At 44.3% G+C, this 26,464-nt stretch overlaps 1 protein-coding gene and 1 long non-coding RNA gene across 2 annotated transcripts in view; one reads left to right on the top strand and one right to left on the bottom strand.

The window, feature by feature from the left end:
* XPR1 (xenotropic and polytropic retrovirus receptor 1) overlaps positions 1 to 15,634 on the top strand; it is a 100,075-nt gene extending 84,441 nt beyond the window's left edge. Inside the window, exons 12-15 of the mRNA XM_081915091.1 lie at positions 4,262 to 4,428; positions 6,914 to 7,053; positions 9,591 to 9,812; positions 11,651 to 15,634. Coding sequence (XP_081771217.1) covers positions 4,262 to 4,428; positions 6,914 to 7,053; positions 9,591 to 9,812; positions 11,651 to 11,711 — 590 coding nt within the window. The 3' untranslated portion in view covers positions 11,712 to 15,634. The remainder of the gene's footprint in view (positions 1 to 4,261; positions 4,429 to 6,913; positions 7,054 to 9,590; positions 9,813 to 11,650) is intronic.
* LOC309372018 lies at positions 15,512 to 25,842 on the bottom strand. The gene is made up of 4 exons (XR_014169365.1): positions 25,641 to 25,842; positions 23,504 to 24,643; positions 22,340 to 22,461; positions 15,512 to 18,498 (listed from the first exon to the last, which is right to left on the bottom strand). It is a non-coding gene; the product is annotated as an uncharacterized lncRNA (long non-coding RNA).
* Between the last annotated feature and the right edge of the window lie 622 nt (positions 25,843 to 26,464).

The raw sequence follows: 26,464 nt of genomic DNA, 5'->3' as shown, positions 1-26,464 counted from the left end.
AAAGCACATCAAAGTGCAAGTACAGTGGTGCCTCGCAAGACGAAATTAATTCGTTCCGCAAGTCTTTTCGTCTTGCGAGTTTTTCGTCTTGCGAAGCACGGTTTCCCATAGGAATGCATTGAAAATCCGCTGTCCCGGGGCGATCTTAAAATGCTGGTGGGCGGCAGCGCTGCCCCGGGACAGCGGAGGAATTCTCTGCTGTCCCGGGGCGATTTAAAAGCCCCTGGGAAGGCAGGCAGGGGGGACAAAGACTTTTGCCCCCCGCCAGCCTTCAGAAGAGGTCCTGGACCTTCTGAAGGCCGACGGGGGGCAAAAGTCTTTGCTCCCCCCTGCCTGCCTTCCCGGGAGAGCGGAGAAACGCAGCGGAGATTTGCGATTCACACAGAACCTAGAGGTAGAAAACCGATTAAAAAGACCGCCACTGATCCTTCCATACTTGCGCTTGTCCAAAATTTTCATTCCCCAACTCAGTAAAGGTGTCCAAAAATACGTATATTAAGGGAAAGTATGCATATGCATACACACACACAAATAACACAAATGTTTTACGTTGGGGGAAATTGCTTACAAAAATGTGTGTATTAGGTGAAATGTTCGCTAAAGTGCTGCCACATTTTTACGAGGACCTTTAAAAAAATGCAAACTGATGCAGAAATGTGAGGAACTGAATTAAAGACAGTGAAGATGATGAACAGAGAGGAACTGAATTCGGCAGAATTTGTCTCTCCTTATTCATGGCTAGAATTATTCTTTAGAGATTTTGTGCGCATGCTTGCAACTGGATTAATAAGCCTTCTCTTCAAAGGCCTTGCTGGTGTTGAGAGGTTGCTAGGAGGCATGATTTGCTATCATGAATGTAAGATTGGTGGGCAATAAATTTATTTGACAGAGAAAAAATGGACATCCCAGGGGTTAAATATTGCGGAAGAGCCTCTGGGCAAGTCAAATGTTAGTACAATTAAAGTGTTCTTGCTGCTTTGCAGAACCTTTAGACAGATTAGTAAAGTGATTTTCAACTATATGCAGAACAAGCTTGGCTGTGAATACAGGTTATCTCAGTGTGTAATGGAGAACTAGCTAATTCTTCTACCTACCTGATGAAGAGTTCTGTGGAACCTGAATCCTGAATTTCATTTTACATGTCAGGAACTAGTCTGTTTTATAAGCTTTATATTGTAGTAGCTTGGACCTTGTGGCGGTAGCAGATCTGATTAGAGCAGGTTTAATTCCAGGCCGTCTTCAAATTTCTAGTTTTAAATTCCTGTGGGCAGGCAGGCAGCTCAGCACAGTCCTGCTTTGCTCCAGTGGGGGTGGAGGTAGGGTCTCTTCAGCAACGAGGGCTCGACTGGCGCCCCCCGCCCAGGGTGCAGGCTCCCCCCGCCGCCTACCCCGGGCGTCAGCAGCCAACACTACGCCACTTTTTGTGCAGAACCTCTTCAGATGTCAGCAAGATTTCACTGTCTTTGTTCACTCATCGATGTTTAGCCTCTGTTCATCAAAGCTGAGACACTGAGTTTGCCTTGTTGTTGTTGTTGTTGTTGTTTAGTCGTTTAGTCATGTCCAACTCTTCGTGACCCCATGGACCAGAGCACGCCAGACACTTCTGTCTTCCACTTCCTCCCACAGTTTGGTGAGACTCATGCTGGTAGCTTCGAGAACACTATCCAACCATCTCGTCCTCTGCTGTCCCCTTCTCCTTGTGCCCTCCATCTTTCCCAACATCAGGGTCTTTTCCAGGGAGTCTTCTCTTCTCATGAGGTGGCCAAAGTATTGGAGCCTCAGCTTCAGGATCTGTCCTTCCAGTGAGCACTCGGGGCTGATTTCCTTCAGAATGGATAGCTTTGATCTTCTTGCAGTCCGTGGGACTCTCAAGAGTCTCCTCCAGCACCAGAATTCAAAAGCATCAATTCTTCGGCGATCAGCCTTCTTTATGGTCCAGCTCTCACTTCCATACATCACTACTGGGAAAACCATAGCTTGTACTATACGGACCTTTGTTGGCAAGGTGATGTCTCTGCTTTTTAAGATGCTGTCTAGGTTTGTCATCGCCTTTCTCCCAAGAAGCAGGCGTCTTTTAATTTCGTGGCTGCTGTCACCTGAGTTTGCCTACATGTCTTTAAAAACAAGAATCTTTCCAGAAGAGAGACCTTGATGCATCCATACTTACTCTAGAACACTAAGCTTGGGCCTGAAATATAGAGAGTTTAGATGTTAGAGTTCTTTATGCAGAGTTTTGAGGATATTCAGAACCATGTGTTAAGTGATGGAAAAGCTGGGATAGGCTAGCCCAGCTTTGGCATTTACACAATTTTTTTTCTTAATACTTGTAAAATATTGGTCTACGTCTGAAGTAGACTCTACAAAGTGCAAGCTTCTGTCACAATCAGTCTGTCTTCAGGGTCCCAGGGTGGCTCAAGACCCCCCACCCATCACCCCAGCAAGGCAGATTCCAAGTACTACCCTTTATAACCTGCCCTTCATTGCGCTAGAATTGCCCAGCGGAATTAATACATTTTTGTTACTTTAAGAAATTTTCTGAACTGAACATTGCTGCTGCATTTTTCTATGTGCAAAAGCATATGCTTCCATCTACTGGGCAAAATGTGAATGGCAGCCTTGTCAGTGATTATAATAATAAAAGTAATTCAGATTTATGTTTTACCCAAATGCTCAAAGCATTTCACATCCTCAAACAAACAAACCATCCTGCAGCCAGTGTTATTGATCCTGCACGGTATTTCACTCTGAAGTACCCCTCATTAAGCATGATGTCTACATGTTGTTGCAGAAGAGAGACCTTGATGCATCCATAGTTACTCTCCATCATTAAGCTCGGGGCTGAAAGATAGGGAGTTTAGGGGTTAGAAGTCCTTATGTAGAGTTTTGAGGTTATTCAGAACCATATGTTAAGCAATGGATCTCTCCACCATCAGAAGTCAGGCAGGTGGCGATAGCACCATCTGCCCTCGGGGGTCTCATGAATACCCCTTATTAAATTATATGATCCTGTGTGGTCTGCTTCTTAATGATGTATTGTGTTTAGTGTCTTCTCGCCTTGTTTGTTTTGCATGTTTTTTGTGAGAAAACCTTTAATTTAAAAAAAGTTTTAGAAAAGAAAAAAGGAAGAAATCTGATGGTAGCTCAGTTCATAGTGCATGAGACTTAACCTCAGGGTCATGGGTTGGGCAAAAAGATTCCTGCAATGCAAGGGGTTGGACTAAATGATCCTTAGGACACTACGATTATATGATTGTGCTGCCTTGTATTTGTAATGCTCCCCTAAAGAACCTTACCCAACAACAGCAGTGTCATTTTCTCCCTTGACAAGGCAACCCGGCATATGTGTTTGTGTTTTTATGCCTAGTGTTGGATTTTGATTGTCCAGTTACAGCCTGATGCTTTTACCATTTTACTGTTTAAATCTCTGTTTCTAGTTGTATTTAGTTTTTAATTAAGTGTCATCTACCTTGCGAACCTTATGGTGCAGGAGAACTTACTAAATTTACCAATTAAATAAAATGAATCAGCATTCCAGTAATATCAATCTTGCAAAGTAGTCCAGTATTATCTCTGTATTGCAGAAGGAAGTTTTGGCTGAGAATATGGCTTGCCTAAAGTCATTGCTCTTGGCTGAGCAGGGTTTTGAACTGGGACATTGCAGCTTAGACTCTTAATTGTGCTAGACAACATGGATTCATGTTTTTCTTCTTTATCCATTTGTTTACCTAAAATATACATTTAAAAATATCAGAACAAATCATCTCATAAGATTTCAAATGAAACTGCTGTCATTTGCAGGGTGCCAGTTGAATCCCATTTAAAATGGGAAAGAAATGTGTATACTACACAGCAGTAACCATTACAAAGTAGTCATACAAAACAATGGATAACATTTACTCTATTCATTACTGAATTATTTCCAAAAAATAAGCCTCCATTATACTCTTGAGTCTTGGGGCAGGTGGGGCAGACACCGTTAGGGTTCCGTTTTTTGCAATACGAAAGTGGCCTTTCAATGACCTGCATTTTCTTAAAGTTTTGGGTTCATGTCTTTCAGAACACTGTTTATTCATATTTTTATAGAAATGGATACTGTCAAAATTCATGTCAGTGTTACTCAAATTCATGCCATAATTTTGTGCTCCTTGTGTAAAATGCTATTAAGCTTGCTCCCAGATGTATCCAAGCTCATAACTAGACTTCATTCCAGCTGAATGGTCTGCTCATTTTTATACAGCGACGCTGTTCTTCTTTCTTGCAGTTCGAAAACACAGCGACTCCCAAGTGTTCTTCTACCTGTGGATCGTCTTCTATTTTGTCAGCTCCTGCTACACCCTCATCTGGGACTTGAAGATGGATTGGGGTCTCTTTGACAGGAATGCTGGCGAAAATACTTTCCTGCGGGAAGAGATTGTCTACCCACAAAAGGTGCGCATGCAGATTGCTTTTGTGAAGATCTTTATTTAAAAACTTGGGAGGATTTGAACTGTTGGCACTTTCGCACCCTGAGGGCATTTGCTTGTGATGCCATCCATTTGAGCAAATGAATCCCACCCATATTGAACACTGGAGCTGTCACAAAAAAACCAGGAGAGAAATAGCTAAAATAAAGTAAAATAAAGTAACTTGGGAAAGATTGAGAGCACAAGGAGAAGGGGACGACAGAAGACAAGGTGGTTGGACAGTGTTCTTGAAGCTACCAGCATGAGTTTGACCAAACTGTGGGAGGCAGTGGAAGACAAGAGCACCTGGCGTGCTCTGGTCCATGGGGTCACAAAGAGTCGGACACAAACGACTAAACAACAACAACAACAAAGTAACTTTCATTTTAACACATTCAGTGCATACATTGTTGTTAGGTCAATAATTGGTGTAATGGTTATAAGGGGTTGCTCGTGCGTAAGTTGCCGCCACTCCTGGCTAGGTTGCCTGGTTAAACCTTTTCCTGGCTGGGCAGCCCTTCACTTCGTGGCTGTTTCAGTCGCTAGCAGAATCCGTCAGTGGGCATTTCTTGAGCTTCTTCCAGCAAAGAAGTTCTTTGACGCCAAGTCTATGCCTACTTTCCCTGCGCGGAAGTCTTCTGCGCAGTGTGGGTGTGGGTAGCGGAGGACCCGTGCTCTCCCCACTGGTCTCCGGCGTGGAGTCCTGGAGCCCCCTCGCCGATTCCCCCATCTGCCCCCCTTTATCCCTGGTGTTACGCTGATTTCCTTCCCCAGCCGATGAGCTGCCTCTCTCCCTGCTGGGCCCTTCTCCAGCATCGCTTGGGAGCCTTGCCTCCGCCTCTGGCTCCGATGTCAGTTCCCTGACAATTGGGTATGTCCACATAAGGAAGAACTGGAACGATGAAGGGGGATCTGTTCCTATGCTTCTCCCTCCCCTCTCCCCCACCACTTCAGCCCTTACGAGATTATCTTGTTTGTACATACACATCACAACAGAGCCATATGGGAATTTCCTGTCCTGCTCTGCTCTTGCTTCTCCTCCCCCCCCCACTTACCTGTGGTTGACATGAAGCAAGAACCAGTGGCAGGTTGTGACCCCAAGACAAACAAGGTTGGGTCTTGGTCGGTCTGATAGGAGAGCAGAGGCCGCCTGGTAAGTGATTGCTTTTAGATACAGCAACAAGGGGGCATGTCGTATGCAGAAATCCTCCTGGGCAAGAGGCAATTTTTTCTAGTTGTCGCAGCGCCAGCATCCTCCTTCAGGGAAGGTGTGCTATATTCCTCACAGCTAACTCATTGCCCAACACCAGGCATGGCCAGTATAGACAGAAACCATGGTCATGGCCATCTGCTGTTAATAGTTACAGTGGTGCCTCGCAAGACGAAAAGAATCCATTCCGCGAGTCTCTTTGTCTTGCGGTTTTTTCATCTTGCGAAGCAAGCCCATTAGTGGCTTAGCGGATCAGCTGATTAGCGGCTTAGCGGATCAGCTGTTAAGCGGCTTAGCGGCTTGGGAAAAAGGGGGGGAGGAAAAACCCCCCGCAGGAACTCGCAAGACATTTTCGTCTTGCAAAGCAAGCCCATAGGAAATTCGTTTTGCGAAGCACCTCCAAAACGGAAAACCCTTTCGTCTAGCAGGTTTTCCATCTTGCGAGGCATTCGTCTTGCGGGGCACCACTGTACAATGGTTTACTTACAGATGCAGTCAAATGCAGTCCACCAGGTTTCCAACAAGTCCACCCACAGGACCCAGCTATGCCCCTCACTGGTCCTGTTTTGCACCCTCCTTGATCATTTTTGCCTGGCTGAACAGTGTTCGAGTACTCTGATCATGTATCTTGCTTGCCTGAATGAAGGAGAGCAAAGAGTGTGTTGAATCCATTGACATCCTATGCCTTTTAAAAATGTGACTCTTTTGGGGGGGGTGTTATTGGGTTGTTATATTTATTTTGATTATATATATTGTGGTATTTGCGTTGATCTTTTCTGTGAACCACCCCGAGACCTCCGTGTATAGGGCGGTATATAAATTCAATAAACAATAATAAATAATAATTATAATAATGAATGTGTGTACAGACTAGCCTACTCTACAAAGGTAACATTTACATGTTTTGCTCCTCCCACCGCTGGCATGTGGTTCCTCAGAATGCAGTCCCCAGGCTGAAAAACCTTTAAAGTACTCTCTGGCAACAGGGTATTTGGAAAAAACCAAGAAGCAGATCTTAAGGAATGAAGCTGTTGTTGCTGTTGTTGTTAATGTTGGTCCTTCGACAAATCAGCTGTTTATCTCGCTTTTTTTGTGATGATACTTTTATGTTAGATGGGAATATAGAATGCAGACAAAAGTCTGCACAGAAACCACACTGAGCATACAGAATAATACTTTTGCTCTACACTATTATTTGAAGGTGGATCTGGTCGATAACCTTGCTCTGCATTACAGCGGTCTTTTCCATCTGTTTCCTTAGGCCTATTACTACTGTGCCATTGTCGAGGATGTGATTCTGCGCTTTGCATGGACTATCCAGATCTCTCTTACTTCCATGCCAATCCACCCTTATGCCGGGGATATCATCGCTACTGTCTTTGCCCCACTTGAGGTTTTCCGGTAAGATGCATTACCTAAACTACTACCCCAGTTTTTGCAGACCAGGGTGGATTTGATTTAAATCACTAGTCACTAAGACTTGATTTAAATCATTTTTGAACAGAAAGGCTCCTTCTTGCTGGTATAAATTTTCAGAGTAGTTTTTACAGTTATATCAAAAATTACTGATGTAGTTATACTATTAGAAATACATAGACAGATAATTATGAAATGATTGTGAGGTTTAATAAGTTAACTCTTTATATTTGGACAACTTTTCTGCTGTACTTTATTGGAAGGAGAAAAATAATCATTTCCTTAATAATAATTTAAACAATTTATTTAACTAAAACAATAACATTATAGCATATATATCCATGTTTGTTAACTGATGTGGTTAAACAATTTTTAAAAATCTTAGATGAGTTTTAGCACACATGAAAAACTTAAAACAAATCCTTATTTCCTGATGAATAGCTTTTGGACTATAATGTAACTTATATAGAAAACTATATCTAGAAAGATTTTTCCTCCAAAAGCATTTTATTTTAAAAATCCAATTTAAATTTTAAAAAATTCTCATTTTTTAATATTATTAAAAAATCATTGCTTTTTATCCACCTTGTTGCAGACTTTGTTTGCAATTAATAATGAGTGATACATTACCTCATAGAGTCAAAAACATCAAACCTCCCAGCTGAACACTCCAGGATCTGTGAACTTATAGTTGTGTGTTCCTGTAGCCCAGCCTTTCCCCCACTTGGTGACCTCCACATCATTTGGGGTGGGAAACCTCTGGCCTTTGCCCCCAGATCACACCCACCTGCCCCCACACCTGTTTTCATCATCGTAATTGAATTCCTATTTTTATTATTCCTTACTTATTAAATGTAGTTGCCTTTTTTGCCACAGCAGCTCAAAGCGACTTAGAATATTCAAGCTCATGTGCACATATATACATACCTACATTAAAACCACCACTGTGGGGGGAAAACAATTCTGTTTTTTAGAAATAGACTAAAACACCTCAACCATTCAAAAAGGCCATAGATAATTAAAGCCAAAGCCCTAATGGGAAAAGGTATGTTTTTGTCTGGCGTCTAGAGATATGTAACAATGGCGCCAGGCAAACATCCCTTATGGGATCTGGCCTTGGAGTCAAAAAGGTTTCCCACCCCTGGTCTACAGCCGTTGGCCATGCTGGCTCAGGCTGAGAGTAGGCGGAGGGCAAAACATTGAAAGACTAGTCTTACGGTTTTATGGAAATAAACAAAAAAAGCAAGGAAACAAATACACGTAGTGAAAATCAAAGTCAAGTCAGCAGTCAAGATATGAGACTTCCAGATCTTTGGTGACTCCATATTGCCTTTTTTGTATCTGGCTATGTCCACACAGCTGTCCTCCAATCTGTTTTCCCTTTCTTTCTTGCCCAACTTTGCAGAAAGCTAGTAAAGAGAGTTGCAGAAATGATGGTAGTTAAGATTATCTAGGGAAGTAATAATTTATTAGTTCAGACCCTCCTCACCCCTATTCAGTAATACTTGCCATTCTAGCATTTCCAGTTTTCTTGAAAGGAACTCGCACCACTGTACCATTGTTGCGGTCATTCTCATCTTTGCAGTGGGCCCACGAGACAAGCTGGTTGTGAGGAAGTGTACAAGACTCCCTACATAGAATCATACAGTTGGAAGGGACCTCAGGGGCCATCTTGTCCGACCCCCTGCAATGCAGGAATCTCAACTAAAGCATCCAAGACATATGGCCCATCCTATCTTTGTTTAAAAACCTCCAAGGAAGGAGAGTCCACAACCCCTCGAAGGTGTCTGCTCCACTGTCGAACAGCTCTTGCAGTCAGAAAGTTCTTCCTGATACTTAGTCAGAATCTCCTATCTTGTAACTTGAAACCCTGAAAATCTTGCTTTTTTTCAAGTGTCCGACATCCTTAAGTTACTTAGCTCTTAGGAGGGGAAAGAGACTGTCTGTTAATGACATTTATCAATCACATATAAATTGACTGCAGAAAGTTATCCAGGATTGGTGGTTTTCCTCTGTTACCACCTGCTTGGTAAGAGGGGGAAGTTTTGTTTCACAAATGGCGTTTAGATTTTAGCAGCTGTTAGGAGCTTTTTGCATCTACAATGCATTTACCGTATTTTTCCGTGTATAAGACGAGCTTTTTGGACCCAAAAATGAGGTTCAAAATTTAGGCTTGTCTTATACACAGGTAGTGCTGAAGGGGGAGGCGTGAATGGTTTTTTGGTGCGAGCCTGAGATTGTAAGCAGTGATTGGCTGCTTGATTGTTGGGGGGGGGGTGTGCTGAAAATTGCTCACCCGCCGGAACAAAGTGTGAGCCCGAGATTGTAAGTGGCAGTTGTAAGCGACGTGAGCAGTTGTGTTCTGTGTTCTGGCGGGTGAGCGATTCTCGTCATTCCCTGAAAATAATCCTCCCCAAAAGCTCAATCCCCCCATTTTCTAAATTTTGAGGCCCTCAAAATAGGGAGCGTCTTATAGATTGAAAAATATGGTATGTTGCTTACTACGATTCTACATCTTTCAGGCGATTTGTGTGGAATTTCTTCCGACTGGAGAATGAGCACCTGAACAACTGTGGTGAATTCCGAGCTGTCCGGGACATCTCGGTGGCACCACTCAATGCAGATGATCAGACCCTGCTTGAACAGATGATGGACCAGGAGGATGGTGTTCGGAATCGTCAGAAAAACCGGGCCTGGAAGCGTAGCCAGAGTGTGTCCTTGCATAGACCGCGTCTTGCTTCTCAGTACGTATTTGTTTCTTTTTTGAATGAGAGTGAGGGCTTGTCCACACTTCCCCTTGTCCCACTGCTTTTTCCCGGGGAAAACAGCTCTTTAGCGCTCAGTCAGAGCAAATGACAGCATCTTAAAAAGCAGAGACATCACCTTGCCAACAAAGGTCCGTATAGTTAAAGCTATGGCTTTCCCAGTAGTGATGTATGGAAGTGAGAGCTGGACCGTAAAGAAGGCTGATCGCCGAAGAATTGATGCTTTTCAATTCTGGTGCTGGAGGAGACTCTTGAGAGTCCCACGGACTGCAAGAAGATCAAAGCTATCCATTCTGAAGGAAATCAGCCCTGAGTGCTCACTGGAAGGACAGATCCTGAAGCTGAGGCTCCAATACTTTGGCCACCTCATGAGAAGAGAAGACTCCCTGGAAAAGACCCTGTTGCTGGGAATGACGGAGGGCAGAAGGAGAAGGGGATGACAGAGGACGAGATGGTGGGACAGTGTTCTCGAAGCTACAAACATGAGTTTGACCAAACTGCGGGAGGCAGTGGAAGACAGGAGTGCCTGGCGTGCTCTGGTCCAGGGGGTCACAAAGAGTCGGACACGACTAAACAACTAAACAACAACAACAGAGCAAATGGCAACCAGGTTTTCTGCGATGTTCCAGTTTAAAGCTAAAGAGCTGCTTTTCCCTGGGAAAGGAGCAGGAGAAGGAGAAAGCCACTCAGACCCATGTTTTTCAGGCACGGGACAAGCAAAGCTGTCGATGTGCCCTAAGCAAACTTATACTGCATCTGCAAGGCATGGCTGACAGATCCTTCTCTACTGCAAATGTGAATGGACTCGATAAGTGTACTTGCACAATACTTCTGTTCAGCACAGTCTTTCGGATGAGACTGCAAAATCTGCTCATGGCAGGCCGATTTAAGGAGGACAGCCTGAACAAATTATGCAGGTGTTGTTTGATTATGAGTCACTGCTAATAGACTTGATCACAATTTTTATTCCAGAGCTAGGTGAGTAATCAAAATTTAGAAAAGGGGAAGATTGTGAGCAACACATAAGGGAAAAGCAGGATTTTTTGAAGAGCAAATACCTTCTGATAACTACCTATCAGGTCACTTTGGATCTTCAAGTTTTAGTACCTACCGCATTTTATGTTTTTAACATCAGCACTTTGGCAGTAACTGGAAACACCACCTGTTGTTTTGTTTTTAATGAAAGAATTAGTTGTCTGTAGTGAGTGGTGCTTTAGGAGACTGTTGCTCTAATTTTCTCCAAAAAAAAAACCCCTTGTGATTAAGGCAATATCCCTGGCTTTTGGGAAGTTCTAAGAAATTTAAATTTGGAGATCAGTGAAGCTCAATAACAAGCTGAGCAGCAAAGATGCAGCAAATAGGGCAGGGTAGATCCAGTGTATGAATGCCAAGCTGTATGCAACTTTTACCCACATTATGGGCAGAGGCCTGATTGCAGTTTGACTTTATAGGTTCAGAGAGACCTCAAAATGTGTGGAGTCTACGTGTAGCTGAGGAGTAAAAGTATTCTCCCCCACCTAACCTGCTCAGACACCCTTGTCCTAGTCTACACACCCAGCCTCCGTGAACTTTAGCTCCTGATCTTGAGAAGGATGAGACACATTAGACCTCTATAAATTAGAAAGTGTGCATAAAATCTCTATTTTGTGTTTTACTTCTTTACTATAAGCCAACCAGAGAACCTTTATGTTGTGGGATCAAACACAGATGCTGTCGATTAAAAATAAATTAATTTTTATCCTCATGCAAGACAACAAAGTCTCTATCTTGTGTTATGTTTTTTTTCTTCAGCTGTGTTTAATTTTGTGTTTCCCCAGGTCCAAGTCTCGTGACACCAAGGTGTTAATAGAAGACACAGATGACGAAGCAAACACATGAAATGTCCACAGAACCAAGTTCCACGTCCCTTGTGTTCTCTCGCTTTAGTACCTTCTCCCTGCCCCCCCGCCCCGCACAACACCACCACCAACAACAACCCAACTTCTGGTATATTTCCAGCAGAAAACAGGAGAAAAATCTGAACACACTTTCTGAGCTCTTCCGGACCGGATCCTATGGACTCCAACAAGCTCACTGTGTTTCCTTTTCTTTTCTTCTGGTTTTAATTTGATTTCTTGTTTTTAAAATAAAAAGGTTACTTCGTTTTGCCAATCAGAGGGACACTTATGGAAGGAACTGTCTTAAAGATTGTTTTCAATTGCTTCAAGGACATACAATTTCGATGAGGAAGCATCGTCAGGACTCCCCGAGGGGACTCTACCGAGAACTCACTCAGTCTCTGCTCGGTCCAGTTTTGACGGGTTAAAGCTGGACCTGCATTTTTAACTCTGGCTCATGCTCTGGTTTTTGGTGTTCTCCTTCATATCCCAGCACCAAGGCACTGGTTGCACTTGCCGGGAAAGTGCACTTAGGGCAGTACCTTCATTCATGAAGCTACTTTTTAATTTGATGTGACTTTCTTATAATTTTTTGGAAATACGATGTATTTGTTGCACATAGTTTTCACATTATTTATGATAGTTAACAACTATAAGAGAACGGTTTCGAGTCCTGTGCAATGAAGGTGGTAGCTCTCTAAAAACAAGGCAAGTGGTGGGGGGGAGGGGATATAGATCCTGAATCTCTCTTGCTGTGAGGTTACGCCCTTTAAAATACCTCTTTGATGAGAGAATTTGCACCGCTTTGAGCTGACTTTTCCTTTCTCTTTTTCCATTTGATTTGTTTTAAACCAAAGTTTCTCTTGTGGGTTTTACTTGCTGCTGCTGCTACTGCTGGTCCCTCAGAAACCTGGGCATGATTTTAGCCGGATCATCCTTGTCTCTCTTTGGGTTTTTTTTTTTTTTTTTTACTGTAGCTGTGCAGAAGTAGTACAAATGATCTTCAGCTTTCTGACGGAGGTTAATCCCGTGCAGTTCCTCAGATACCTGTGCAAAAAAAAGCCTTAGTTTGTAGATTAGGAAAAGTTTTTTGCTTTAATGAGCTGAGTCTTTAGGACATTACCCTTTTAAACAGGGGATACATGCATTATTCCATTTACTTCAGCTACATAATAGGAGTGAAATTTGGGATTAAGCGAAGAAGTGGTCTGCCTTGTTGGGGATACAGGATGGTGCCTTCATCAATCCAAATGGGGGTTAGGCAGACACTCGAGACCTTGTCACTTAGGTGAGTTGGAGACTGTGGTCTCGGAAATTGGTATTGCAATAGAAAGGGCTTTTTAATGCTTTAAAAATAATAATAATTAAAAAAAAACTTTTGCCATACTTTGGCAAATACTCTTCTGACAATCACTGGCCAAGAACATCCTCAGGTTAGCTTTCTTTTCTTTTCTTCTTTTTAACCTATCTACCCCAAATCCTGCCAAGCTTAGTGTTAGACCTGACTTTTGCAAGTATTATATTAAGTGGCACTGCTAATGGGAGTAAGGGTAGATGGCCATACAGTTTAGAAAATTCTTTAGGAAAAAGTTTCCAGCTTGATTTTGTTTTAATCCACGTTGGCCTCCAGAGCCCATAGGATAGAGCAGCATGAATGTCTTAAGATGACCATATCCACCCCTCGTAGTCGCAAGCCTTGTTGTGTATGCCACGCATTTGTGCTTAATGTTAGCAAACGAAATCTTATTTGTGCTCTGTTACACAGTGTGTGCGTATGTGAGGTCAACACCATATAGTGGGGAAGCTACTAAATTTCCCTGAACTCTGTCTCTATTCCAAGACTTCACAGCAAGGACTGTGTTGTCTGTCTCTCTCTTTTTTAGCCATTTCAGGTTGTAACTTCTTGCTAGTTCCTTTTCTCCTGCGGAGCCGTCTAGGGTCTGCAGATCAGAGGCACACTTTTAAGCAAAGAGGGTTCCTCCTCCTTAAACCTTTCCCCCCCTTTTCTTAGTTGATAATTGTGTCCTTGCTTACCTATTTATTGCCCACTTATCTTCTCAAGCCATTCACAAAATTTATTTTGTAGGGCAACTGTGGCTTAAAAAAAAAAAAAGTATTCATAACGTGCCTGTAGCCCAGAGGAACTAGAGACTGGAGTCTGCTACTCTTCAACAGAGCAAAATAAGTCAGCAAAACAGTGGCTGCAAATTAGGGCCTCTTAGCAGGCAGAAGAGTGAGTCCTAGAATCACAGTCACTTGTATTGTGCTTTAGCCTATTAAGATAATTGCTGGGAGAACTGCAAAAAAACCCCCCACAAATTTTAACATGATGGATGGCCAGAAGAGAGGTGTGTGGATGTTGCTGGAAAACATGGGAGTTGTGCAGTGTGAGTTCTTCTGCCCATTTGGTATTTGAAAACCAAGCTACTCCAAGAGGAAATAATTCTGAGAACAGTTTTTGACAATAGGACCCTACATGTCCTCCTGGGGTTCAGAAGCTCCAGCCTAGACGTGCTGCCTTTCTCAGACAAGATGCATTTGCAATTAAGGAGAACCTTTGAGATATTTCAAGGGGTTTTTGCTTTGTTCTTTTTTTTTCTATTCCAGGGGTTGGCTTTGTTTTGTTTGTATTTTACTTACAAAAATAGTTGATTTTTTTTTTTATGCAGCAATCTGGTTGTTAACTGATAATTACCGCTGACTGTCTGAGAATAATGGTGACTAATTATAAAATTTAGGAAGATTAACGGCGCGAAAGGATCAACGTACCCTTGGGATGCTAGCCTGAGCAAATCATGTGTCACCTGCCAAAGCAATGCAACGCTTCTTAAGCTAGCGTAGAAAGAACTTGGCAGGGAGGTTTGAAAGAACAAGGGTAGAGTAGGGGGAGCAGTCAGTCGCTGGAGATTTCTCAGCAGCCCATGAACTCAGGTAGGATGAAGGGAAAGGCTTTGTCTGGAGAGAGCTGATAGTTATAAAGAGAACTGAAAACAGTGTCCGGCAAACGTCATTGGCCTTAGGAGCACATGCAAAGTTTTCTGCGCTGTGTCATAGCGTCATCTCTGGCCAAACGGGCCTTGTAGGTTTCTGCAGCATTAAAAACTTGAAAAGCCTTGCTCACTAGATAATAGGAATGGAACATGCCACGGGCAAGAGTGCCCCTTCTATGCTGCTATCAGTACTCTGAAAAAAAGCTATTCTTAGCAGCGGGATGCATCCAGCTTATCCGGAAACGACTGCACAGCTGGTCCAGACCTTGTGTCTATGGGAACCCTTATCAATTCTTGTGGGCATTGCATTGTTGCATTTGATTCTGATACAGAGGAATACCGGTAGTCTTCACTCTCCCAACATTAATGACGTTCTCAGAAGAAGGCAAAATTCAAGACTACTGTTTGGAGTGGCAGGTTTTACCAGGAAGCCCTTGCAGTCTTTCTTCCAGTGGTGGTTTAGCTGCTGTAATGCCTTGGGCGTTCCATTCCAGTATGGATCTTAAAAAGAATGGGAGTTTCAGTACTAACTCGGATTTCTATATGTAACATACGAACTAGGAGATTGCAAGTCTTGCCAGTACTGGAATTCCTTTCCAGATTGCATATCAAGCATGCTAGGCTAACTGCGGACAAGATCCTTGACTTCCTGCTTCAGGTGTTTTGAAATGAGTCACTCATGCTTCTGGAATCATTTTTTTAAAAGCGCCTCTTCTCTGAATTTCTTATTTCGTTCTTATAGCGGTCAGTGCAGAGTGGGATCCACAGCTGTGCCAGAAAGGTGGTATTCCCTGAACCCCTCATTTAAAAAAACAACCAGCTGGTTTAAACTTAAAGATGGAATATTGGGACTGCCAGGACACTGCGTCCTCCTTCCTGAGTTGAAAAGGCTGTCTTTTGATGGAGACATGCAGTGGTCCGTCCCCCCAACCCATGGACATTAGGAGAATGTTGCTTCTGGTGTGTTTACCCATTCCACTTCCACCTCTAATCAGCAGTCTGTAAAGCTTTTATTAATTGGTAAAACATGTTAAGCCTGAGGTGACACAGGGACAAAAGACTTGTCTGTGGAACAATGCCTCTCTGAAATGACTTTCTACTGTCTTAGAAGCTTGTTCATCTCTAGCTTTTGTTTCAGCAGCCTCTAAGCTTAGGGTGGTCTTTTTCTCTGCAACTTTCTTAGGTGGAGCTATGTTAGAAAAACCGAGATACGTGGCTTGAATGAAAGCAGGTTAGTGATATTTGCCTTCTGCCGACCATGGGCATTTTAGAAGCATCTTGTGTGAGAATGTGCAGAAACACTTTGCTCCTTTGGCTTTCCTTTTTAAAAAGGGGTTTCCCGCTTTCTTGTGTTTGAGCGAATGGAGGAAAGGTTTGTCTCAAATCATAGGACCCCCCAGCTGTCTTCTTTCCCTCCTTCTCCATGGTGGTTCCCAGGTCATGGAGAGCAGTAGGAATTTTCCTGCACCTCTAGAACCAGGATTCAATATTTTTTTTGCATACAATAAAGGTAGGTTTTGATAATCTTTCAGACCATGCTTGCTATCCCTGTTGGATCAGTTTTCTTGACTGCCACAAGCAAGCAAGCTCTGCAGAAAAATGAGCAGCATATCTCCATTTGGTGCTGCATTTTCCACTTGTATTCAGGAGTTCTATGGTTCTGGATTCTAGGGGTAGGAATGTCCCCCTACAGTCACCCTTACAAACTGCCTGTAGTTTGTCAGGACTTGACACTGATAACAAGCCCAAACAGGGGACAGTCTTCTTTCTTGTTTAGAAGCTCTGTTGCTTTCAAATTCTGTTTCTTGGAACACTAGTGCTCCTTAACTGGAAAGTCAATAGTTGCAGAAATGGTTCCTCAAAATAGAATTTGTCGGCTATTATTTCTCTTTAGTGTACTGCTGCTGAGAGCGGTTACATGGGGCAACAGTAGGTCCAGCGTTCCTTGCCAACATCCATTGTAAACTGTCCCCTAAAGCATATACCCCAGAAGCAAATGCAGAGTACAGGAAACCCACAGCGACGAGGTTCAACAAAGGGTAGGTTTGAAAACACTGATCTAGATCTTCCCAAAGATACAAATGATTTGGTTTTAACATGTGTGTTTTCCTTCGCATGGAAACATTACCAAGGAGGGCCACAGATTTTCATTGCCATAAGTAAACTGGGGCAGATAAGATGTGTTCCAGGGGGGCAACATTGCTACTGTGATAATCCCCTACTCCCATAAGAATGTTGAGGAAAGCCAAAGTTTTCTGAGATTCATCCGAGGCATAAATTAAAATGCTTAATTTTAGACATTGCAAACTGCCCCTCTCGTGATTGGTTGCTGGCAGGAGGTGGGGTAGCAGTGTCTGTTGCAGCTACACAAGGCAACTGAACCCCTTTACTGTGACGACAGACCTCATACTTTATGAGCAACAAACTTGGCAGGGTGGGGAACAGATATTTCCAAGACCCTCCAGATATTTCCGGACTACAGCTCCCATCATCCCTTGACCATTTTGTGTAGGGCTGATGAGAGTTGGAGTTCAACAACACCTAGAGGGCTATGAGGCCCCTATCTCTGCTTGACCAGAACTGATATATCCTTTTCACCTGCAAGCAGCTGATCAGCCATGTGGAGAAAGAAATTGCTCAGCCTTAAATACTGGAGCTTTGGGCTCAGCTGGCTAATGAGAGGGGGAAAGGAGAGGAAGACCTCATTGATCCGGAAGGGAAGGGTCATTTCCATAATGCTAATATCTGTGTCCAGTGTGTTTTTGCCGCTCTTCTATTAAAACTCTCCCCATAAATGTGACGAGCCCAAAGAGATGTCACACATTCTGGGGCAAGACTGATGAACCTACTACTCCAGCAGCGCTATGAAAAAGCAACCAGGGTGCTTACAGTTTCTGATTGCAGGGTGTGTAATTTGGCAAACCCAAGCCTTCGATTGAGAAAAGTTTTTTTTTTTCTTTTTTGCGCTGCCGAAGTAGTTGTGGGTAAAGGGAGCTGCAGGGTTGATAATTAGACTGAAAATGTAATCCTCTCGTGCCCATACAGGCTAGTGGATGAGCCTGCTTACCAATCTATACGATAAATCCCCTCCAGCCTATTTAGCTTTATACTGTGTAGATTCTTCTTACGGTGCTTGGAGGTGACAACGAACTTTTCGTTCACACCTTTGCCCTGCTCTTCTTCATTCCCATTCCTCTACACCCTTCCAGTGTGTTGGTCTACATGATGATTATATAAAGTTTGAAGCCCTGAGCTATAGGTGTCAAAAGTAACTATGGAATGTGATTTAGTCCTCTTGTGGGTGCTTTTCTCTTTACTTTCTTCCTTTCTCTATCCCCTTCTCCACTCCTGTTTTGGCTCAGTGGAAAAGGTGAGGACAAAGACTTGCCGCTTGCTTGGACTCATGATGATGTTATCCGTGATCGCGCTATTAGCTGTTTCCTTCTCCCCTCCCCTCCCTCCCCCCCAAAATGGATATAAGACTTTTCTGAAGTGTGGAATTAACTTTCTTGATAAGTAGGTTTAAAAAAATGCACAATGTGGTACTGTTTCATAGTTCCTAGATGGTTGTATAAAAAAAAAAGTTAATGTGGTTTGTGTTTTTAAAAGGAAAAAAGTGATTGGTTTATTAATCTGTCTTTTTCATTATTACAAGCTTTGTTTTCCAATAACTTTGTGCCTGCTTCGTTGTTTTGCATTTTGTGCACACTAACTGACCCTCCTTGACCACTTGGTTCTTGAACACATAGATGATAATAACACTGGCCGCAACCCACCTGGGAATAGACTGTTCTAGACCTGGGACAAGAAAAGGAACACCTTCAAATACAGCTTCGTGGATTCAGATAAGCCTACATGGGATAAATTCCTGTTGTTTTATCTATATAGTTTTTATGCTGCTTTAATAGAAAACCTTCTAAGCATTCTATATAAAAACATTTAAGAATACACCATTCAATAAAAAATCCTAAATACTAGCTAAAAACAGAACTTGATATCACCTAGGAAGCTGCCTCATTCTGAGTCAAGACAGTTTAGCTAGTGACTCTCCCACGTTTCAGTCAAGGGACTCCCCAACCCTTCATGAAGATGGAGATTGAACGTGGGGTCTTTTGCATACAAAGCAGATGCTCTTCCACTGCCCTCCCGAAAAATAACGCGTGTCACATCTTAATTAAGTCCCTATGGGGAATTTCTAAGTGCTAGCAAGGTTATTGCTTCCCCAATTCTTGTTGGCACCCATCTGTCTCAAGAAAAAATGAAGTGCATCTGTGGGGGTGAAGTCCATTAGCAGCACCAAAGGGACCTCCTTGGACAGTGTTTGTGGCAGTTCTGGGCTGCCTAGACAAGAAGACCCACCCCCTGTGATGGCCTGGGATTCAGATTCAGATGCTGAACCTGAGGGATCCCAGCCTGCACTGGATTCCCCGCCTCCAGAACCAGCTGAGCCGGGGCTGGGGCTTGAGCCTGAAGGGTCCTCACCTGTGCTGGATCCTCAGGTGCAGGCACCAGCTGAGTCTGCTCTGGCTCCTGAGGGGGTGGAGGACCCATTGCCTGCAGGTGCTCCACTCTCAGCCCTGTCAGAGGAAGCTGAGGTTGCCTCTGGGTCCGGTAATCCACCAGCCTCTCCTGAGCTGCAGAGGTTCAGGGCAGAGAGGCGGAGGGAACTAAGTTCCCGCAGGAGGAGGGCTCGCCTCCAGGCCAGGAGAGGCGAGTCACCTGTGGCTGCCCTGTGCCTCGGGGCAGATAAAAGCCAGCCAGCCCCAGTCCCAAGTTGCGGGAGCAACATTGTTGGTTGCTAGTTCCTGCCTGTACCCTGTCCTGCTTTCCTGCCTGAGCTTCTGACCCACCCTGGCTCCCTGCTTGCAAGCCTGTTCCTGACTTCACCCGGCTCCCTGCCCTGCACCCAGCTTCAGCTACTACGGACTGCCTCCTCGTTGCACCTTTGACCATGGACCGGACTTGGACCTCGCCACTCGGGTAACCCACGGGACCAGCACACACACACCCAGCCTCACTGATATGGTCCAAAGCAGAGCAGAGCAATACGTTTGGCACCAGCTGGCTTACAGGAGTTGCTGGAAGGATCTGTACAGGGCAGGGATAAGAAGCACGATCAAAAGTGGTGATTGCACATGGTGCGTTTCGATGCAAAAGGCTCCCTCCTCCTTCAGATTGCAAAGGTTGCCATGCAAGTTGCTTGTCATTTGAACTTCAGTGAGCAGGGCAGGCCCAAGAATTCTTGGTACTTGAAGTAGAAAAATGGAGTGGCAACTGATTAACATGAGTGCAGTTCTCTGGAAAGTTCTGCTTTGCAAGCCCCGTTGAAGTGAATGGGAGCTGCTCTGTGCCCCGTGGACTGAATCCGTCTCTCATTCTATCTTTCTTAATGATGCTGAAAGTGAATCTCCCGAGGTTGCATGCAGACTTTGAATTTAAAGCACTCCTGCACCATTGTAGCAGTTGTGCCCCCCTCCCAAGGATCCTGGGAAGTGTGGTTTAAGGGGGCTGAGAGTTGTTAGACTACCCGCAGAGCTACAATTCCCAGCACCCTTAAAGTACATTTCCAAGATTCTTTGGTGGGGGGGGGGGAACCCTGACTTTACAAGGTAATACAAGAGTGCTTTAAATGAGTGTTTAAAGGTAAAGGGACCCTGGGTTGTGGTGCTCATTTCGCTTTATTGGCCGAGGGAGCCGGCGTACAGCTTCCAGGTCATGTGGCCAGCATGACTAAGCCGCTTCTGGCGAACCAGAGCAGCGCATGGAAACACTGTTTACCTTCCCGCCAGAGCGGTACCTATTTATCTACTTGCACTTTGACGTGCTTTCGAACTGCTAGGTGAGCAGGAGCAGGGACCGAGCAACGGGAGCTCACCCTGTCGCGGGGATTCGAACCGCCGACCTTCTGATCAGCAAGTCCTAGGGTCTGTGGTTTAGACCACAGCGCCACCCGTGTCCCAAAAGGAGTGTTGCACATGCGCTATTAATGTCACTGTAGTTCTTCTGCACCATGGGCAGGCACAGACAAACTCCAGCCCTCCAGATGTTTGGGACTACAATTCCCATCATCCCTAGCTAACAGGACCAGTGGTCAGGGATGATGGGAATTGTATCCTCAAATATCTGGAGGGCCGGAGTTTGCCTATGCCTGACCATGGGGAAAGGGGTTGGTGCAGGACTGGCAGCTAAAACAACCAGTTCTGTTTGATCAAACATAATGGAGCAAAAGCAAAGGGGTTCATTGGCTATTTCAAGGAATTGACAAGCATTGATGCATTTAACTGAAGAGGTCAGTATAGACAACAAAACTTGTAGGGAATTTCTGCAGGATGGCAGTACAGTGGTACCTCGGGTTAAGTACTTAATTCGTTCCGGAGGTCCGTTCTTAACCTGAAACTGTTCTTAACCTGAAGCACCACTTTAGCTGATGGGGCCTCCCACTGCCACCACACCGCCGCTGCGCAATTTCTGTTCTCATCCTGAAGCAAAGTTCTTAATCCGAGGTACTATTTCTGGGTTAGCAGGGTCTGTAACCCGAAGCGTCTGTAACCTGAAGCATCTGTAACCTGAGGTACCACTGTATAGGGCACTCCCACACGAACCATTTGCTGAATATTTGTAGGTTTCAAGGTACTCGAGGGGAAGAATCCGTGTGACATCATGCTTGAGGTATAAAGGTAAAGGGACCCCTGACCATTAGGTCCAGTCGTGACTGACTCTGGGGTTGCGGCACTCATCTTGCTTTATTGGCCAAGGGAGCCGGCGTACAGCTTCTGGTTCATGTGGCCAGTGTGACGAAGCTGCTTCTGGCGAACCAGAGTAGCGCATGGAAACACTGTTTACCTTCCCGCTAGAGCGGTACCTATTTATCTACTTGCACTTTGATGTGCTTTCAAACTGCTAGGTTGGCAGGAGCAGGGACCAAGCAACGGGAGCTCACTCCGTCGTGGGGATTCGAACTGCCAACCTTCTGATCGGCAAGTCCTAGGCTCTGTGGTTTAACCCACAGCGCCACCCGCGTCCCATGCTTGAGGTATAGACATCCCAATTTCCCCTCTTTGAGATAAAAACCACTGCCTAGCACTGTTAAGACTGGTACGGACATGAAAACTGAACACAAGCTCTTTCAAGGTGGAACTACAATATTCCATTTTGGGAGGGGTTTGTTTTTGATGCATTATGCAACATATGGGGACGGGGGTGTTCTACTGCCACACCTCCACGGGCCCAGTTTGGCACACCAGAGACATTTTATTTCCAGGAACAGCCACAGGATAACAGCTTTTTGTTTTCTAACACCCACCCTTTTCTCGGTACCAGAGGGGGAGAAGGACTTGTGCAACGTCAGAAAGTCTAGCCTATTGCTAGGTTTTTTGTTGGTCTGCAAGTTCCAGGGCCATTAAGAAGATGATGAAAAAACAGTTCCTGGCAGTTTTATACCCTGGCTGAGTCATTTGCGAAGCTTGCAATGAAACAAGAGGATGGATCAAAGGCCTTTGGAGTGAAATGAGTTGTGTGCCCCCCACAATTTCTACTTCTCTTCCTTTCCCTTACTCCCAGGAAACAGCACCACTGCAAGGCAGTACGGGGTGGAGGTGGGTGGTGGGTGGGAAGTGTGTTAACTCCTCAGTCACTGGACCTGTTGTTCCCCAGGAGAAGTTTCCTCCTCTGTGCTTCTCCAGATCTTACTATACCACTGGCCAAGGCAGCTCTTTGTCCTTCCACTCAACAGTCCCAAATGCTCTGCTCAGCCTGCTGCACCTGTCAAGGGAAAGGAGAGGAGCACTATAAAATGCCGCAAGGTGTTGCTGGTGCAGAAGATCTGGTCATGTTTTTTTTAATCTACTAAATAAATAAGATGCAGTGAAAGGGATGATGAATTTGATCCAAGCATCCTTCCAGACCGTGACAGATATACAGACTCTGACCAAGAGGCTGAGCCAGAAAGCCATGGTGGCCCTGGGATGGACAAACAACGTTCTGGTGGAAGAGCATCAGTGGTAGAAACAGCGCCAAGAAGAAAAAAGATGAAACTCCGCAAAGAGGACTCGTTTGCAACGTTAGATACAGGTCTTTCCCTTGCAGAACATGAAGCACTAGTATTACATCTGCTCAACAACCAAAGCTAATTTCTCCCCTCCCACACTTCTTTCAAATCTATTTTTGTCTTTGTATCAGAAAGGCACCCGGCCAATTTGGTTGCCAGTAAATATTGCTACAGACATTTCTGAAATCATGGTCTTTCCAACGAGTGGCTCTTGTCCAGGTTTGTTACTTTAAACGTTGTCACGATCCTATGCCCTTTTAAAATGTGGTTTTTGGGGGGGGGGGTGGAGGGTTATTGTTTTTATTTTGATTGTGTATTTTGTGGTTTTGTATTTCGATTTTATTCTGTGAACAGCCCTGAGACCTCCGGGTATAGGGCAGTATATACATTCTAAAAATAAAAATAAAATTAAAACAACAAGCCGTAAGTAGGAGGCATGGAGAAAGTGGTGGTTCTAGGCATGAATAAAACAGGCACACTCATTCATATGAATGGCCTGCTGGTGTAGATGAAACACTGTGGATGCCAAATCATAAAAGTTGTGGACGGTGTGGTGCTACCCCTTATTCTGATAAAAGGCGGGTGAGAAGGATAATAACATTCAGCAGAAGGCGTGTGTGCCGATATGCCCATGGAGACAATTGTCCTTTTCCCCTGAGTACGTTTCAGCGCTGCATAGTCACAGTGCATGTGCTGCAAGACCAAATGCTTGCTTTATTCAAACAACAGCAGCAAAAATTAGGACGTCTAACTAACCATCTTATCCATGCCAGCTTTAAATTACACAGCGACAACTCCTCTGAACATGGTTGTAATCTTCCCCATTAGCCGGTCGCACATGTCCTCTGTCAAAAATAGTCTCTGTGCTAACTGCAGCGACAAATCAGCCCTTGGTTTTCTTTAGCCTGATGAGATTTGCAAAATGGGCAGAGTATACCGGAAATTGAAACATTCCATTCTGCTGCTACAGCGGTTAGCCCAAAAAAAGGAAAAGGGGGGTGGAAGGGGGGGGGGAGGAAAGGAAAGGGGGAAAAACAGGCCTTGCGTTTCTGGTACACTTTACCAGGACGTCTATAAAGGCGTTTCTGTTTAGGCGAGCACTTAAAGACGACAACAAAGGTGATGCTGAAGTCAACAGCCATGGATGGGGCAGGGGTGGATTAAAACAATTTCATAATCCTAGCGATTTCCCTTTTTTGATCGGGATTATGAAACCAATCATGAATATCAAAAGCTGCAGCTTAAACCAGCGACTTGGGACAGATGCCCTGCAGCTATGGACACAGCAAGAATGAAGAGCGGAGGATTCCTTTTCATTTAGGGAAAGTCTCTTGGCCCTTCGCTTCCCATTCCCCTTTCCGGTCAACTCACCGGCTGCTGGGTTTAACTGGAATGGCTGCATGATCAATATTCAGGTAAGAATTGCTTCTTTAAAACATCCACGGCGGTTTGCTAATCCGAAACAAAGCTAAAGACAAAACTATACATTTGGGAAAGCAAGGGAAGGGTGTGTGTGTGTGTTTTTTTAACCTGGGGTATTTGTGTGAGCAATGTTTTAATGCTTACAGGCAGCTATTGTTCTATTGATCCCAAAGGATAACAAGCTCAAAATTTAGTGGTGCACAAAAACCTTGGATTGGCATTTTCTGTGCGGTACTGCAATTCAAAATCTCTTCTACATCACCACACACTGGTGTAATAAAGCTGCCTGGTTTTTCATCATAGGGTACTAATTTTTTTTAAAAAAAACTTCCTTTGATGGCCTGCTGTATCTTTGGTTATCTTATGCTTAAAACACATTTGCACTGTGAAACCAAATTCCTCCGTCACCATCCAATGTATGCATCCTTCGCACCAGATGACGTCTTGGCCATCTTCAGTGTTACTCTTCGGCAGCTGTATTGGGAGTTAGAAAAAGAGAATGTGAGCTAAGAAACTTGGGTGGCTGTGGTGGGTCTTCTGCCCCATTTGACACCCCCAAAGCAAGGATGTCCTAACCAGAATCAGAATGAAAGCAGCAGGATCACTTTAAGAAAAACCGCACTTGCAAGCAATTTACTGATATACGGGTGGTTGTCTGCTGCTTTTATATGCTAACGAAGGAACAGTAAATGTGGTGCTGTTGCTCTGTGGCACTAATAATAATTATTTTATTATTACAAATCCCATCAGCCCTGGCCAGCCAATGGCGAAGGAGGATGGCTGTTGTAGGACAGTAACAGTGGTTACGACATCGGAAGCCAGTTTAAATTGGTTTGAGAGCTGGTGTAATACAGTGGCTAAGAAGCTGAATTATGAATCTGGAGGGCATTGGGTTTGAATCTTGCTTATTTAGCCTGGTGCGTAAAAAAAGCCTAAGCACCTGCAAAAAACATGTATTCTTTACCTTCCTTTGCCTCAATTTCTCCTGTGCTGGAGTTTAGACTGTAAGCTCCTTCAGGCAGGGAACTGTCTTATTGTACTCAGTAAACCACCATGCGCATGGAAGGTGCTACATAAACAATCACCGTTCAGGGAGGTAGGAAGCTTGGATGGATTTGGCAAGGTGTGGGGAGAGCCATTCTAGACCGGTCCTTTTTTTTTTGAGGATTCGCTAGGAGAGTGGGGGAACCTTGACAGGCCAAGTACTGTAGTCTTAGGCTTCAGAGCATGTGCAGAGTTCTTACAAGAAAGATGTTCTGAGAGTGTGAAAGTCTTGACAGGGCTCATCTTTGGTTACCTGGAAAAGATGGTTCCGAGGAGGCAAAAGGAACCAAAGGGGCAGCTTACATAGTTATAGGAATTAGAGATGGAAACTTCTTCCTTAAGCAGAGTATAGGATCAGTGATGAAATAAACTCTATCTGATTTAAGTGGTTCTATGAGCCAAAAATCTACCAAGAGGCTGATCCCACTTCCTTAATGATTCTGCACTTCCATTAAAATTTGTTGTTGTTGTTTAGTTGTTTAGTTGTGTCCAACTCTTTGTGACCCCATGGACCAGAGCACGCCAGGCACTCCTGTCTTCCACTGCCTCCCGCAGTTTGCTCAAACTCATGCTGGTAGCTTCGAGAACACTGTCCAACCATCTTATCCTCTGTCGTCCCCTTCTCCTTGTGCCCTCCATCTTTCCCAACATGTGCCCTCCATCTTTCCCAGCATCAGGGTCTTTTCCAGGGAGTCTTCTCTTCTCATGAGATGGCCAAAGTATTGGAGCCTCAGCTTCACGATCTGTCCTTCCAGTGAGCACTCAGGGCTGATTTCCTTCAGAATGGATAGGTTGGATCTTCTTGCAGTCCATGGGACTCTCAAGAGTCTCCTCCAGCACCAGAATTCAAAAGCATCAATTCTTCGGTGATCAGCTTTCTTTATGGTCCAGCTCTCACTTCCATACATCACTACACTGGGAAAACCATAGCTTTTACTATACGGACCTTTGTTGGCAAGGTGATGTCTCTGCTTTTTAAGATGCTGTCTAGGTTTGTCATTGGTTTTCTCCCAAGATCCATTAAAATAGTGTGAGTCATTTCAAACCAGCTAGCCTGTTGTGAGAAGAGAAAATATTGGTTAGTCAATATAATGCCGCCGCTCTCCCCCGTTTTGTGGAATACAGCTTCCATCATCCCTATAGCTGAGGATAATGGGAATTGTAGTCCACCAAATCTCTGGAAGGCACTATTTTGGGATTTGTCAGGGGGCTGCTTATCAACTTTTCAGTTGACACAATGCTGGGAAGAAT

The sequence above is a fragment of the Podarcis melisellensis genome (assembly GCF_964234715.1).
Source record: "Podarcis melisellensis genome assembly, chromosome: 6".
Taxonomy (NCBI): Eukaryota; Metazoa; Chordata; class Lepidosauria; order Squamata; family Lacertidae; genus Podarcis; species Podarcis melisellensis.
The sequence above is the reverse complement of the archived record's forward strand: the minus strand, read 5'-3'. Positions and strand labels throughout refer to the sequence as shown.